The 18,301-nt window shown below is 35.7% G+C and overlaps 1 protein-coding gene across 2 annotated transcripts; it reads left to right on the top strand.

Moving 5' to 3' along the window:
- The first annotated feature begins 12,799 nt into the window (after positions 1-12,799).
- Positions 12,800-14,630, top strand: LOC135671527 (receptor-like protein kinase FERONIA). 2 transcript variants are annotated; one of them, XM_065179729.1, is made up of 3 exons: positions 12,800-12,909; positions 12,995-13,067; positions 13,184-14,630. In XM_065179729.1, exon 3 carries the CDS (start codon positions 13,243-13,245, stop codon positions 14,533-14,535), a length of 1,293 nt encoding a protein of 430 aa, XP_065035801.1. In that variant the 5' UTR covers positions 12,800-12,909; positions 12,995-13,067; positions 13,184-13,242; the 3' UTR covers positions 14,536-14,630. The 2 variants fall into 2 exon arrangements, with proteins under 2 accessions (XP_065035801.1, XP_065035800.1); XM_065179728.1 differs by having other exon boundaries at positions 12,995-14,630.
- The last annotated feature ends 3,671 nt before the right edge of the window (positions 14,631-18,301 follow it).

Raw genomic sequence — 18,301 nt, 5'->3', positions numbered from 1 at the left:
AAGGGAGGCTGTCCCATGACTCCTCAATGTGAAGCCATGCCGACCAACTGTCGGCATATCTCCTGTCTTTCTTTTGGTAAGGTCCTCGTCAACATGTCTGCTCCATTGTCATCTGTATGAATTTTCTGAAGCTGCAACTGCTTCTCTTCAAATACATTTCGAATCCAGTGGTATCTGACATCTATATGCTTTGACTTGGAATGAAACATTGGGTTCTTACACAAATGGATGGCACTTTGGCTGTCACAATGCACCACATAATTTTCCAGTTTCAGCCCCAATTCTTGTAAGAATTCTTTCATCCATAACATTTCTTTGCATACCTCTGTAGCAGCAATATATTCTGCTTCTGTGGTAGAGAGAGCAATACACCTTTGTAACTTGGATTGCCATGACACAGCTCCCCCTGCAAAAGTAAGTACATAACCTGAAGTAGACTTCCTCGTATCTATATCTCTTGCCATATCTGCATCTGTGTAACCTGTTAACACAGGTGGTCCACCTCCAAAGCTTAAACAAACCTTAGGGCTCCCTTTGAGATATCTAAAAATCCACTTCACTGTTGCCCAGTGCTCTTTGCCTGGATTTGCAAGAAATCTGCTAGTAACACCCACTGCATATGCGATGTCTGGCCTCGTACATACCATTGCATACATTAAACTTCCAACTACTGAAGCATAAGGAACCTTTTGCATTTTCTCCTTCTCCTCATCACTTGACGGACTCTGTTTTGAGCACAACTTGAAGTGACCTGCAAGAGGAGAACTAACTGGCTTAGCATTGCTCATACTGAATCTTTCCAATACCTTCTCGATGTATTTCTCCTGTGACAACCAAATCTTCTTGTTTTTCCTGTCACGAGAAATCTGCATGCCTAGTATTTGCTTTGCTGGCCCCATGTCCTTCATTGCAAAAGACTCACTCAGTTCCTTCTTCAACCTGTCAATTTTAGACATATCTTTCCCAAGAATAAGCATGTCATCAACATAAAGTAAGAGAATAATAAAATCCTTACCAAACCATTTGATGTACACACAATGATCTGAAGCCGTTCTTTTGTATCCATTTTCTTTCATAAATGAATCAAACTTTCTGTACCACTGTCTTGGAGCTTGCTTTAGCCCATACAAGCTCTTCTTCAACTTGCAGACAAAATTATCTTTACCTTTGACTTTGAAGCCTTCTGGTTGCTCCATATAAATTTCCTCCTCCAAATCACCATGAAGGAAAGCTGTCTTCACATCTAACTGCTCAACCTCCAAGTCCTGGCTAGCAGCAATACCAAGAGCAACACGAATAGAAGACATTTTAACAACAGGAGAAAATATCTCTTCAAAGTCAATACCTTTCTTTTGACCAAAGCCTTTCACAACCAATCTAGCTTTGTACTTTGGTTGAGAACAATATTCTTGAGTCTTCAACCTAAAAACCCACTTGTTTTTCAAGGCTTTCATTCCATTTGGTAGCAGCACCAAATCATAAGTGTGGTCCTTCTGAAAAGCATCCATCTCTTCCTGCATAGTAACTAACCACTTCTCTTTCTGCTCACTCTCAACTGCTTCCTGGTAACTCTCTGGTTCACCTGCATCAGTAAGCATCACATACTCATCTGTAGAGTATCTTCTGGAAGGTTGACGTTGTCTAGAAGATCTTCTCAACTGAGGTTCTGCGGGAACTTGCTCTCCTACTTCTTCTTTCTCAACATGTCCTGCAGGTAGATCAATATTAGGCTCTACACTATCTTCTTGCACATCTCCCCCATCACCCTAATATACTGGAGGAATAACTGGGTCACAATCTGCTAATCCTTCTGCAGAAGTCTTGACTGGTGCCTTCTTCTTCAAATCCTCAAAGGTTTGATCCTCAAAGAAGACCACATCTCTGCTCCTGAACACCTTCTGCTTTTCTGGATCCCAAAGCCTGTAACCAAACTGGTCATGTGAGTAACCAAGAAAAATACATTCTTTAGACTTACCATCCAACTTGGACCTCTCATTATCTGGCACATGTGCAAATGCATGACAACCAAATACTCTCAAATGCCTGTAGGAAACATCTTTCCCTGACCATACATGCTCTGCAACATCACCATCTAGGGTTGTACATGGTGATAAGTTGATCACATCAACTGCAGTCCTCAAAGCCTCATCCCAAAACCTTTTGGGTAGCTTGGCCTGTGAAAGCATACATCTGATCTTTTCCATGATGGTGCGGTTCATCCTCTCTGTAATTGCATTATGCTGAGGTGTACCAGGAACTGTCATCTCATGTTGGATCCCATGTGACCTGCAATAGTCATTAAACAATCCTGTATACTCACCACCATTATCTGATCTTATGCATTTCAATTTCCTTTCTGTCTCCCTTTCAACCCTAGCATGAAACTCTTTGAAGACATTAATAACCTGATCTTTGGTCTTCAAAGCATAAGCCCAAACTTTCTTGGAAAAATCATCTATAAAAGTGACAAAATAAAGTGCACCACTTATACCAAGAACATCAACAGATCCACCAGGAGTTTTTGTCCTCAAAGGACCACATACATCTGTATAAACACGGTCTAAGGCATGCATTTTTCTAGACAAAGCAGCACTAGCAAATGAAACTCTATGTTGTTTACCAGCCAAACAATCAATACAAGGGTTCAGATGTATACCTCTGAGATCTGGTAATACCTCTCTCTTGGAAAGAGCTTGCAGCCCCTTCTCGCTCATGTGTCTCAATCGCCTATGCCACAACTCCATACTGAAGTCTTTCTCTGTAGCATTTAACTGCTCACCATAAGCTTTAGCCTGCAACCTGTACAAAGTATGACATTTCTTTCCACTAGCTATAACAAGAGAACCCTTACTGAGCTTCCATTGCCCTCTGTGAAATCTGTTTTCATACTCTTCATCATCTAGTCTTCCAACTGAAATTAAATTCAGCCTCAAGTCAACCACATGCCTCACATCCTTAAGTACCAACTTGCAGCCAAGGTTAGTCTTTAAATGGATATCACCCATGCCAATGATATCTGCTGTGCCATAGTTGCCCATCTTGACAACACCAAAGTTTCCAGACCTGTATGTAGCAAAAAACTCTCTCCGAGGTGTAGCATGATAAGAAGCACCTGTGTCAATCACCCACTCAAGATCCTGACACACACAAGAAAAAATATCATCAGAAGGAGACAAAATCAAATAATCACCACCCTGCACTGTAGCTGTAGTATTATCCTTTGACTCTGTAAACTCCACTTCTTTTCCCTTTTTCTTGTTCTTCTTAGGTTGCTTACATTGGTTCTTGTAATGTCCTTTCTCACCACAGTTATAGCAGACAATATCTTTTCTTGATCTTGACTTGCTCCTACCCATACATGAACTGCTTCTAGACTTTGACCTTCCTCTATTCTCTGAGATAAGTGCCTGTGAATCATTCTGAGATGTTGCTGAACTCTTTCTTCTCAACTCCTCATTCAACAAACTGCTTGTTACTTGACTCATAGTGACAATACCATCTGGCGTAGAATTACTAAGGGAAACCACCAGTGTCTCCCAACTTTCTGGTAATGAACTGAGAAGTAACAATGCCTGCAACTCATCATCAAGAGACATTTTCATAGAGGATAACTGGTTAGTAATACTCTGCATTTCATTCAAATGCTCAGCAATAGAAGCACCCTCTCTATATTTTAGGTTCACAAGTTTTCTGATCAAAAAAGCTTTGTTGCCAGCTGTTTTTCTTTCATAGAGACTTTCCAATTTTTTCTAAAGAGAATATGCAGAAATTTCAGTAGAAACATGGTGAAAGACACTATCATCAAGCCATTGTCTAATAAACCCAATTGTTTTTCGATCTAACCTCTTCCACTCATCATCTGTCATAGTTGTAGGTTTTGCACTATCCCCTTGCAAAGGTCCATACAAATCTTTGCAATACAAGAGATCTTCCATTCTTGGTTTTCATATCATCCAATTATTTCCATTCAAACTAATCATGCGAGAAATATTACTGGCCTCCATGTTCAAATACAAAATTTAAATCACCAAAACCCCGCTCTAATACCAGTTGATGAGGATATAAACAGGAATAACCTTTGTATAGAAACAAATACTAGAAGACCAAAATACGCAGCGGAATAAAATGGAAACACAATCAAACAGAACACCAAGATATACGTGGAAAACCCCTTCAATGTGAAGGGTAAAAACCACGGGGCAAACTAGAGATAATCCACTATGAGAATAATAAATGTACAAATCTCAATCTCTTGCCCAAAACCCTAGCAACAACCACAAGAGAATAACTGGGATACAAGGATCACGTCACTGCCCACAATATCTTAAACCTCCCAAGTAATCACAGCAAGAGCCTACTGTAGATTTGATCTAACCTGAGATGAGAACACTGCTAGATGATTGAGAACAGTCTCTCTGTGTTGTCCTTGTCTTCTTCCCTTTCTTTCTCTTCCTTTTCTGCCTTGTTCTCCTTCTTCTCTTTGGAATCTCGTCGCTCTAAAGATCTGCCTCGTTGCTGTCTTTTTATAGCCTTAATCTGCCTCTAAAACGTAGCCACCACACCCCCCTAATGTTCATTAGGGTTAGGTTAAGAGGGAGTGTGGGCTGTGGGCTGATAAAGCCCACATGGGCTAAATTGGGCCATCAACCCAACAAGTATGACCTTACAATATAGTATATACACAATAAGGATATAAAATTTACTTCCTATTATTATCATAGTATAATAATTTGTTAATAACTTTTGGTTATTTGCCATTGAATTGTAATGCTCTCAAATATGGTAACTTACGATAAAATTTGCTTTGAATAAAGTTGATATTTTTATGTCCATCCCTTAGATTTGATAATTTATGCAATCGCAGGATGCAACAACTATAGCCGCATATTATTCATTGCTTTGAATATCTTTATCTATAATATTATAAATATTGTTTATCCTATTCCTAATTACACACATATCCTATATGCGTGACTAAAGTAGGATATTATATTTCAATTTTCATTACTATTATTGATAGGAGTGAAGTGAAATTTAGATAATTTTAAATTTTAAATATGCTAACTTATTAAATAAAATAATAGAATTTTCCCTATACATAATATTTTAAACATTTATGCATAATTATAACCTCTAATTAAAAGAAAATATAAATATAACATATCAAAAATTTATACATATAAAATACTCATAAGTTATCGTCTATATCTATGCACTGCATGAGCTTACACATACTCATTTTTCTACTTAATCACTTAGGTGTGGTATTAGTATCCTTACTTATAAAATATTATTTATAATAAATAATCATTCAGTAAGTATAAACATTTATAGTTTTATTTATGTGAGTATGTATCTTGTTATGTATATAATATTTTAAAATTATTAACATAAAATATTTAACAATAAACAGCTCATGACTTTTTTAGCAAGTATGACTTTATAATATATATATATATATATATATATATATATATATATATATATATATATATATATATATATATATATGCATAATAAGGATATAAAACTCTACCTCCTTATTATTATCATATTATAATATTTTGTTAATAACCCTTAGTTATTTGACATTGAATTGTAATGCTCTCAAATCATGATCTTTAGATTGACAATCAAAAGGTGTTAATGTTGTTGTTACAGTATCTCATGTAGTGGCACAAAGATGTATTTAATTGGACCGGCATCATGTGTCTTGTTGCTAAGTCTAAATAATGAGCTGTATCCCTGAAACAATATGACACATATTAATAACCTCAAAATTTTATAGTATTCCTACAAACAACAAAAGATATATATCTCATATCCAAAAAAAAAAAATGAATATCGATGAAACACAAGAATTATTTGACAATGCTAATAGTGCACATGCCTTCTAAAATAGAGTACTGCAATACACATTTACTATTTCTCCATCACACATGTTGTTCCAATACAATAAGCTCAATAACTCATCCATAGTGTATTGCAGTACAAAAAATAGGTGTTGTTGTTTGTCTTTTCAAATGGTTTGGGTTAATAAACTATAACGTCAAAAAAAAAAATATATATATATATTATCTTTTCTTGTATAAAATTTTTACACATATATTAAGCTTATTACACAATCAAACAATTCATCAAATTTATCATCTAAGTCACGATAATATCTTTAACATGCATATGATTAATGTTTCTTCTTCCTTTGTAAAAACTTTACCTTTCTCGATCCTTTACAAAATTAAAGAAATTAAATTTAGATATTCTATATCCTACACACATTATTATCTTATAAAACCTGTTAAAACCATACCTTCAAAGTATTCCTTATTTCAATATTAATCTTTTATTAGATTATCCTTTCTAATTGAATATGATATATTATAAAATTGATTAGATTCTGATCATAATTTTAACCAATCCAAAAGAAGTTCATATTATAATAAGGTTTCTTAGGAGATGCTCTTGATAGGAGAACTCTCGTAATTATTTATTCTAGACACTCTGTTCTCGCTTATATATAGATAACACCTTTTAGGGACTAAACAAAGTATAACACATCACTATATGATAGACGTGGATACGTGATAGTCATTGAGAGATTACAGTTTCTCTCTCATTCTCTATTGTCCTTAATATATCAATCTAAGTGGTCTTATGAAAAAATATGAAGAGAGGAGAAGGAGAGTATAGTTCTCCTTGCAGATTGATATCACTGTGATCTTTAGATCGAAGATGGTACCCTTGTAGATTTAATAAAGTTCTTTTCAAATGACATCGAAAGGCATGCATCGTAAATCCAATATATTTTTATTTGATTTCAATCCTAGCATTAAAGTTTTTTCGCATTACATATACCATATTACATATTTTATGCTAACCCTTTCCTATAGTGATTTTAACCTCTATTTCCATCTTAATTATGAATAATTTGAAGGGTTTTAGCCTAGCACATGATATCCCTCTTATTTAAATATAAAACTACGAATCTGAAAATTTTCATGATTATAATCTTTCTGCTTTGTTTTAACTATAACTCTCTAAACCGAATTCAGATTTAGACGAAACTTATTTTTTCTGAAAGTAGATTCATAGATCTTTTTTTATAGTTTGATTAAAAGATTTTAAGTTCAAATACCTATCCAAACATCTATTTTAATTGGCCCTATAGATTCTACAAAACAAATATCGTAATTTTTTATCTTTTGTTACTAAATTATTTATAACTTTCTGTTGGGAACTATAATTCTACAAAACTTGATTTATTGAAAACTAGACTTATAGATCTTTCTTTCATATCGTATTTAAAATATTTGAAGTATAAATGCCTACCAAAACATTTATTTTAATTGACCCTATAGATTTTATAAAATGGGAAAGATAATTTTTGATCTTTCTATATTAAATTACTTGTAACTCCTTGTTAAAAACTCTATATTTTACAAAACTTGATTCATTTGAAAGTAGACTAATATAGTTTCAAATAACCCCTTTCTTGAGCAAATTGGAGTATACTTTATTTTTCAAAGAATTTATATAATGTGCCTTATAGATTCTGCCAAAACAGAATTTTTGCCAATTTTACCTATTATTATTTCATCTCTTTGAAATCAAATTTATCTAGAATTCTTCCCTCAATTAAGCCTTATGTGATTGTTTTAAACTATTGTAGCCTTTATCATTGATTCTTATTATATTTGAATGTATTGTGTAAAAGTTTATGTTTGCATCGTACTATTTCATATAAACATAGGTATATTTTTATTATTTGTTATGTGCTTCTGATTGTTAGGAAAGCAATCGACATTAAGAGTAGTGGATGTAAAATATGTCTTCAAAACTTTTTGTTTAAAATATGTCTTCAAAACTTTAAGAGTAGTTTAAAATGTCTTTAAAACTTTTTGTTTAGATTAAAATCAATTTCGTTAAAATTGTTTCGTAAAGATCTTAACTTTGAAAGCATACTGAAAAGCGTAGTGGATGTAAAGCAAGAAGGTGAGGCAGTTTGCTATGAAAGTAAATTACTCAAAGTAAATGCAAACCAGATTTTAGAGTGGTTCGATCATCGTGACCTACATCCACTTTATCGATTCCTCTTCCGTCGAGGCCACCGGTATCCACTATCAGTCTTTCTTCAATAGGCGAAGACCAACCACCTTTTACACCCCTCTTCTCCTTTTACTGGATTTAGGAGATAACCCTTATAAGCACTCACACTCCTCTCTAAATATAATTCTAAGTTTAAGCTAGAGGAGGGATTTCTCAAGTGATTTCTACAGCGTTTTCTCACTTTAAAATTCTCTGTCCTTGTGTTACTTAACCAAGGATGGGAGAGGTATTTATAAGCCTCAAATTGATTCAAACTTGGAGCCTAAAAATATTTCATCCCGGGTCTTCTAGGTATGAGCGGTACCACCGCCTGTGCTGGGCGGTACCACCGCCAGTGTCAATCTGACACTAACACTACACTAGGCGGTCCCACCGCCTGACACCCTGCCAGGGACGGTACCACCGCCTAGACAGACGGTACCACCGCTTGACACAGTCTCGGAGACCGTGCCACTTCTTGGGTCATTGTTTGGGCCTCTCATTGGGCCCAACACAATCCTTACATGGGCCCAACTCACCCCTAATTGGTTGACTCAAATCCAATCCCAATTATGTGCTAAATACGAATTCTAAGATATACTTAAGCTAAACAAGTCTGTAAGTCTTGGTTTCTTCCGACGATCTTCCGACGATCTCTCAGCAATGTTCCGGCGGACTCCTAGCAAGCTCCTGGACTTCACGACGATCTTCTTGGCGAGTTCCGACGAACTTCTTTAGCAAGTTCCTAGACTTCTCGGCAAACCTTCCGATGAACGTCCGGACTTCCGACGAACTCTTGAACTCCTAATGAAATCACGTCCTTGACTCCGGGATTTCATTTTGCTTTATGCCTTGCTATTGTAGTTAATCCTGCACATATAAAAACACACTTCGATCTAGACAATTAATACTAAGCATGAATCATGTTGTCCGGCATGTCATTGGTCCATTGACGCTTCGTCCGATTCTTTGGCGTATCGTCCTCTCTTGCGGCCTATTGCCCAATCAGCCAGTTCACTCTGCAACTCCGATATCCTTGGCGTAATATTCGCTCTTCTTGGCCCGATGCTTAAATCCATGGCCCGAAGCCTTCTATCGATACGTCGACCAATCCTCCGGCTCGACATCCAATCTTCTGACATGTTCCACCAGCCCAACATGATTCTTCCTGCTTTAATTGTCTTATCTTGATTGAAGCTTCCTGCGTCACTCAAAACGCAGATTAAATTATAAACACTTATCAATTAGTTTCATAATCAAAATCTAAGATTCAACACCGATACATGCTAAATTTATTGTTCATAATATCCTTTTATACTCTAGTATTTGTGGAATAATATAAACCTTTACTAAAAGTAAAAAAAGAGAGTTATATTTAGAGCTCGCGATGCTCTACTAGCCCCCTTTGACTTCATCCAGATGTGGGTAGATGAAGTTCCCAAACGTGAAAGACTTATATTTGATAATCAATTAGATATCATTTCACCCTCTATATTTTTATATGATATCTAAAGTATTGCTTATGAGTTTTTATGTAAGCTTTGGATAATAATGAAATGAATGTAACATCAAATATGATATTTGAGCTTATGTTTCTTATTTGTTCGTTTGATATACTCCAAAATATTTTATACGCTATTGATATACTTTGAAATAATTTATATATCATTAATATATTCTAAAATATTTTATATATCATTAATATGCTCCAAAATATTTCATACAATATTGATATAATTTGAAATATTTCATATATCATTGATATGCTCCAAAATATTTTTAAAGTATTTCAAGTGATATAGTATATGATTATAAACTACATAGGTTTTATATATGTGAATAATATTAAAAAAAATTTAAGTATCCCCAAATGTTACTTTGGATCATAGATTAGATTATTGATGAATTATAAATTTTCTTGATTTAAGATAGGTTCACACATCTTGAATGTGTTAATTTGTGGGGTGTGACAATATTATATTTATTTGTTCTTTCATTAGATTATTTTCTTAATTTTTGCAATGGATTCATTAAACTTATATAAAATTGGAGCTCTAGTAACAACCCAAAATAACTTTGTAACATTTTATCTCATATATCGATAATAAAATTTTTCGATAGATAAATCATGCAACAACCATGAATTGCTTATAAACATATCTCCTTCATAAATGAAAGAATTTTTAGATTTTAATCACTAATAATTGTTAAATTTTATATTCAATAATATATATTCTCAACTAATGCAAGAACCACCTCAATATCTATCATGCAATTGACAAAATAAATGTTGTTATTATCAAAGTACTAGGATATTTGCATAATAAATATGCATCATCATTATAAAAAATATGTCATATATATAATCTAAAACTTCTAAAGCAATATGTGAAAGCTCAAAATATTATTTAAAAATAATTTTTTATGTTATTAATATATGAACATGAGTATTATAGTTATGAAGTTTTAAATTTCTCAAATGATGTGGTTGGATGCAATATTGTTGAGGGAGAAGAGATACTATCAAATTAGATCAACATTGTTTAATGTCGATGCAGCATTGAAAAAAAAAACGTCGACATTGGATGGAAGACAGATTATACTCCAAGAAAAGGTCAGATATTTACTATGAACAGACACGAGTAGATCTATGGGGGCCTGTGATATGCCCCGATGTTGTGATATATTATGTCGCTAATGGCCAATAGTGAGGAACACACTGTTGGCCAAAAGTTGGAGAGGAGGGAGCACCGCTTGTGGTGCGAGAAGGTGGTCGATGGAGAGTCACCGATGGAGGGCCATCTATAGTGGGAGAGTCACCTGTAGTGGGAGGAGGAAACACCAGTGTGGGAGTAAGGAGATACATGTAGCATGCAGCTTGTGTTGTGGTGAGAAAAAGATGAATGGAGAATGGCAAGTAGAACAAAGTTGCGAGGAAGAGGAATCACTATTGCTAGGCACATCAACAGATAAAAGGATTCGCTATTATCAGGTAGCAAGGAAGAGGAAGCATCTAAGTGGGAGAGTCACTTGTAGTGGGAGAAGGAGGAGATGCCATTGTAGGAGTAAGGAGACATGCAAAGTACGGTTTAGGTTGTTGTGAAAAAGAGATGAGTGGAGAATGACAAGTAGAATAGAGTTGCAAGGAAGAGGAATCACTATTGCTGGAAACATCAATGGAGAAAAGGAATAACTATTATCGAGCAACAAGGAAGAGGAAGCCTTGCTCCGAGAAGAGAAGTTATGAAAAAGATAGATTGCATTCATATGAAGTATTGTATACTTATACACACTTGTAGAGGGATTGATTGTCCTCCGATCATGTACATGAATCATATTAATTGATCCTCAAATCATGGTTAATTGAGGATCATGACATATTCGGAATACAATAAACTCAACCAGATTTACTTCTATTAAATCTATAGTGAATCATATCATAGTAAACTAATAATGAACCCTTAGTGAATCGACAATCCAAAAGATATTGACTTGAACGAGAAAAAATAACATCCACGAATAAAAGGGCAAAGGTGGCAAATAATTTTTTTTGGAAATGGGGATGCTAAGAGAGAATTTTATATTTTTTTCTAAAACTTTATCCTATATAAAAATATATCCAACAAGAAAATTTCTATAATTATATATACAATTTAACCTCTATAAGTGTTGAGGTGACATGAGAAAAAGATCCTACCATTATAATTCATTAGTCCAAACATCCTCCACATATTTACTTGACTGAGTCAAGTCTTTGATAGACTAATTGCATATGAATAACAAACTCGAGTGATGCTAGTCTTTATGTTGACTCCGTGTGTGAGTCGGTGTTGACGCAGACTTGTGTTGTGGTGAGAAAAAGATAAGTGGAGAATGACAAGTAGAATAAAGTTGCGAGGAAGAGGAATCACTATTGCTGGGCACATCATCAGAGAAAAGGATTCGGTATTATCAAGTAGCAAGGAAGAGGAAGCATCTAAGTGGGAGGAAGAGATGTCGGTATAGGAGTAAGGAGACACATGCGACGTGCAATTTACGTTGTTGTGACTAGAATTATGAGGAAGAGGAATCACTATTGCTAGTAACATCAACGGAGAAAAGGAATAACTATTATCAAGAGTAAGGAAGAGGAAGCCTTGCTCAAGTTATGAAAAAGATGATTTCATTCATATGAAGTATTGTATATTTATACATATTTGAGGAGGGATTGATTATCCTCTAATCATACACATGAATCATATTAATTGATCCTCAAATATTAGTTAATTGAGGATCATGACATATTTGAAATATAATAAACTTAACTAGATTTACTTTTCCATTGATCCTCAATCATAATCTTCTATCATCCTTAATCATATTAAATCTATAGTAAATCATATCTTAGTAAACTAATAATAAACCCTTAATGAATTTACAATCCAAAAATATTGATTTGATTGAAAAAAACTAGCGTCCACAAATGAAAGGGCAAAGGCGGCAAGCAAAAAGTTTTGGAAATGAAGATGCTAAGAGAGAAAATATATCTAATAAAAAAATTTCTATAATTATATATATAATTTAACCTCATTATACTTCATTAGTCCAAACGTCCTCCACTGAGTCAACACTTTGGTCGATTAATTACATATGAATAACAAATTCGAGTGGATGCCAGTCTTTATGTTGACTCCGTGTGAGTCAGTGTTGACGCAGACTTCATCCTATTCGCTCAAAACATCTCGACTCTTGCAATCTATTGCTTGCGACGATTGTGGCGCCGAGTCATATTATGAACGCCTCCCCTCCGCGACTCCCAATTCAACTCTCTCGCAGTTCTTCGTGGTAACTCTCTCTCTAACGCCTGATTTCTCCCTTGTTTCCAAGGTTGATTTTGATGCAATATTAGCTGGTTTTCCTCTGCTTTTAGCTGAACGTGAGCGCGGGAGTTGAAGATTTAGATGTTGAATGCTAATTTTCCCTGCTGAATTCCGGAGAGTAGAGTGAGGCCAATCGATTTCTTCGTTAAAGATCCGATTTTTGATGGATTTAGGGTTCGTTTTCCTGGATCAGTCATGGTCTCTGATGCAGCTCCGTTCCCTTCTCTGTGCCTCCTTAGCCTTCTTGCTGCTGACGACTACTTTGGTCGTCGTTGCTGTCGACAACTCCCCCTATTACATGCCAAGAGACGACATCCTCCTCAACTGCGGCGCCTCCGGCCAGGCATCTAGCTTCGACGGACGATCCTGGACCGGCGACACCGGAACCAGGTACGCCCCCTCCTTGAACGGCGACGGCTTCGATGCTCTACGGAAAGATCCATCGGTCTCCACGGTCCCGTACTCGACCGCTCGGGTCTTCACTTCTCCCTTCACCTACCGCTTCCCTCTCAGCGCCGGCCGGAAATTTATACGCCTCCATTTCTACCCTTCCGATTACTCCAACCATGCCGCTTCCGATGCCTTCTTCTCCGTTACATCTGGCCCTTACATCCTTCTTCACAACTTCAGCGCCTACCTAACTGCCGATGCCCTAAATTTCGCCTATCTAATCCGTGAATACTCCGTAAACGTCTCCACCGGCGGCCTAAACCTCACTTTCACCCCATCAACCACCCATCCCAACTCCTATGCCTTCATTAACGGTATCGAGATTCTATCAATCCCTGACTTGTTTAGCTCAGCAACACCGTTGCTTGTCTATGGCGATGATGATAATCATACTTACACTATCGATCCCGACCAAGCTCTGGAGACAGTTTACCGGCTCAATGTGGGTGGGCAAGCAATTCCCCCCATCGAAGACTCCGGCTTGTTCCGCTCTTGGGACGACGACTCGCCTTACATTTATGGGGCTGCATTTGGTGTGTCCTACTCCAATGATCCGAATGTTACCATCACATACCCGACCAGTGTTCCAAATTACATTGCACCACCGGATGTCTACTCCACAGCAAGATCAATGGGTCCAAATGCACAGGTGAACTTGAACTACAATTTAACATGGATTCTCCCAGTGGATGCTGGCTTCTATTACCTTGTCCGGCTACATTTCTGTGAAATCCAGTATCCGATAGTGAAGAAAAACCAGAGAGTCTTTGACATCTACCTTAATAACCAGACTGCAACAGAAGAAGCTGATGTCATTGGTTGGAGTGGCGGGATCGGTATCCCTGTGTTCAAGGACTATGTGGTGAGGACAATGGGAAGAGGGCAGATGGATCTGTGGGTTGCGCTTCATCCAGATACACTCTCCAACCCAGAGTATTATGATGCCATCTTGAATGGGCTTGAGGTGTTCAAGCTGCAGAACAGTAATAACAGCCTGGCTGGTCTTAATCCAGGAGCACGCTCGCAGCTCTACGATGATCCTAGAGATCTCAGGAAGGGGAGTGCGAAACATAAGAGTGACGTTGGTGGCGTGGTCGGAGGTTTTGCTGTTTTGCTGTTTTGCTCGCTGGTTTTTGCCTGATTGGAATGTGCAAATGCCAGAACGAAGGAAGGTGATGGGAAAAACCGGAATAATTTTTTTCTATCAAAATATCAATATGTTATCAAAAACAAATATGAACGCAGACCAAATTTTTAATATATAAAACCCAAAAAAACTACGGGACTATCTCAATCTTCCACTAATTATATATCTTGGCTCAATATCTTCTTCATATAGACAATCTTATGATAATCTTATCATAAAAAAATTTTAGATCTTACAAAATGAGTATAATAAGAAAGTACTTTAAAGAGAGTAAACTTTAAATCAGTACCGTTAGGATTATAGAGTTTGTTACAAAATTCTCCATATATAATTTGGGTCAAAATTGATAACATTTGGCCACTTATAGTCGACCACAAAAATTCAAAATCCTATTTCTTCTCTCTCTTTCTCTCTCTGTTCTTTTTCCTCTCGCTGGATACCGCCACTATTCTGTACGCTGCACACACAAAACCCTCGTTGGTTGCCCGCACTGTACATGCATTTTTTTTCTTTTAATTAATAATTTGGGCCTATAGCCGAAATCATTAGTCCAAGCCCACATATGGGTTGGACTTAACAATTCTCTCCCTCCAAGCTCATATGATGGGCTGTACTAAGTTCGCTCTTCATCTACATACTTTAAGCTTCTCCTTAGGTAAAAAATTTGGCAATATATTTGATCCATTCTCTTTGGTATGTATTTTTTTCATGTGCAATTCTTTCATCTAAAGTACATCACGAATCCAGTGATATCTCACATCAATATGTTTGGATATAGAATGGTACATTGAATTCTTGGAGAAGTGAATGACACTCTAACTGTCACAGTAAATAGTATATCCTTCCTGTTTCAAGCTTAATTCCTATAGAAACTTTTTCATCTAAAAAGCTTCCTTGCAAGCTTCAGTAATTACTATGTATTATGTTTCTGTGGTTGATAAAGCAACACAATTCTATAACTTAGACTGCCAAGAGACTACTCCCTATACAAATATTATCAAGAACCCCGAAGTGGATTTCCTGGAATCAGTATCACTTACCATGTTTGCATCTATGTGCCCTTCTAACACAAGTTAATCACTGCCAAAACATAAACACAACCTGGAAGTACCTCTTAGATATCTTAATATCTATTTCACTGCTGCCCAATGTTCCTTACTAGGATTAGAGAGAAATCGGTTGACAACTCCAACTACATGAGCTATATCTGGTCTAGTACAAACCATAGCATATATCAAACTGCCTACTACAAATGAGTAAGGCACTTTGGACATTTCTTCTTTTTCTTTCTCACTTGTAGGACATTGTTTTGAACTAAGCTTGAAATGACCTAGAGAACAAACCGCTTTAGCGTTACTCATGTTGAATCTTTCAAGAACTTTTTCAATGTAAGTCTCCTAAGATAACCAAATATTCCTTTCCTTCCTATCATGAAAAATCTTCATACATAGTATTTGTTTTACCAATCCCAAGTCTTTCATGGCAAAAGACTTACTTAGCTCTCTTTAAAGCTTTTTAATTTTACCAACATCATGGTCAACAATCAACATATCATCAACATATAGTAGGAGAATAATGAAATCATCATTTGAAAATTTTTTCATAAACACACAATGATCATATGTGGTTCTATTATACCCTTGGCTCATCATAAATGAATTAAACTTCTTGTACTACTGTCTAAGTGCATGTTTGAGTCCATATAAGTTTTTCCTAAGCTTATATATCAGATTTTCATTTCCCTTGACTTTGAAACATTCTTGTTGCTCCATGTAAATTTCTTCTTCTAAGTCACCATGAAGAAATGCTATTTTCACATCAAGTTGTTCAACCTCTAAATTCAAGCGAGCAACCAAACCAAGAACAACTCGGATAGAGGACATTTTTACCACAGGAGAAAATATTTATTCAAAGTCAATACCTTTCTTCTGACTGAATCCTTTCACAACTAGTCGTGCCTTGTATTTTTGTTGTGAGCTATTATTTTCAATCTTCAATTTGTAAACTCATTTATTCTTGAGAGCTTTCTTTTCTTTGGGCAACTTTACCAAATAATAGGTGTGGTTCTCAAACAAGGATCTCATCTCTTATTGCATAGCTTTAACACACTCATTCTTATGCTTATGTAGAATAGCTTCTTAGAAAGTTTTTGGCTCTTTCGCATTAGTAATAATAACATATTCATGTGGAGAATATCTGGCAGATGGTTGTCGCTTTCTCGTGGATATTCTCAATGGAATCTCAACTAGTGGTGGAGGTGTTTGTTCAATTGGTTTAACATCATCAATTGTAAGAGTATGATCACTAGCATTCTTACTATAATATTCTTGTTTATCTCCCCCATGATCATCATGAACTACAGGTGAAGGAACTGGACCCAAACTTCAAGGAATATAAACAAAGGTTTTTGACTTCTCAACATTATCACCATTATCAAACAATTGGTCTTCAAGAAATACAACATCTCTGCTTCTAATAATCTTTTTGTTCACTGGATCTTATAATCTATACCCAAACTCTTCATGACAATATCCCAAGAAGATACATACTTTTGCCTAATTATCAAGCATGGACTTCTCATCTTTGGGAATATGAACAAATGCTTTACACCCAAAGACTCTCGAGTGATTATAAAATATATATTTTCCTTTTTATATTCTCTCTGGAACATCACCTTTCAGAGGAACTGATGGAGAAAGATTTATCAGGTCAACTGTAGTTCTCATAGCCTCCCCCCAAAATGATTTCGGTAACTTAGCGTGGAAAAGCATACACCTAATCCTTTCTTCAATGGTTCTGTTCATTCTTTCTATCACACCATTCTGCTAAGGAGTTTTAGGAACTATTTTCTCAAGCCTGATATCATGAAACTTGCAATAATTCTCAAAAAGACCCACTCACCACCATTATCTGCTCGAATACAATTTAACTTTTTTCCAGTTTCTCTTTCAACACTGACATGAATCTCTTTTGAAAACATCAAGTACCTAGTCTTTAGATTTGAAGGCAAAAGCCCAAACTTTTCTAGAATGATCATTAATAAAAGTAACAAAATAAAGAGTACCTCCAAGAGTTCTAGTTTGTATAGTACAGACATAAGTATGAATCAAATCAATAACATATGATCTTCTAGATGATGAATATATATGAAATGCAACTCTCTGTGTTTTTCCAGCTAAGTAATTATCATAAGATTTAATAGATATACCTTGCAACTCTGATAAGAACTATTTTCTAGCAAGAGTTTGAAGTCTTTTCTCATTGATATAACCAAGCCTCTTATGCTAAAGATCTATACTTTCACCCTTCTGAATTGCATTAATCTTTCCTTTGTGTAGCTTAGCTTCCATGATATAAAAAGAGTTAAGCTTCTTTCCTCTTGCCACAATTAGAGAACCTTTAATGAGTTTTCATTTGTTTTCACCAAAATAATATGTAAATCTCTCATCATCAAGTCTACCTGTAGATATTAAGTTAAAACGAATATTTAGAATATGTCTAGCATATTTGAGTATCAATTTGCTCCCAATACTGGTCTCCAAGCAAATATCTCAAATACCCACAATCTTAGATGTACCACCGTTTCCCATTCTGACATTACCAAAATCACCAGCAGTGTAAGATCTAAAGAAATCACGTAATATAAAATGAAGCACCAGAGTCAATTACCTAGTTACTGTCTTAACCTGTAAGACTGATACAACCGTCATCATAAACAATAATGATATCACCTTCAACAGCAACTGCATTTGTCTATTTA

The sequence above is a fragment of the Musa acuminata genome, unplaced genomic scaffold (genome assembly GCF_036884655.1).
Source record: "Musa acuminata AAA Group cultivar baxijiao unplaced genomic scaffold, Cavendish_Baxijiao_AAA HiC_scaffold_1139, whole genome shotgun sequence".
Taxonomy (NCBI): Eukaryota; Viridiplantae; Streptophyta; class Magnoliopsida; order Zingiberales; family Musaceae; genus Musa; species Musa acuminata.
This window is presented reverse-complemented; position numbering and strand designations above follow the sequence as displayed.

Bases quoted from the DNA above. Each gene is read 5' to 3' on its own strand.
- LOC135671527 (XM_065179728.1), top strand. From the start codon at position 13,108: ATGGATTTAGGGTTCGTTTTCCTGGATCAGTCATGGTCTCTGATGCAG.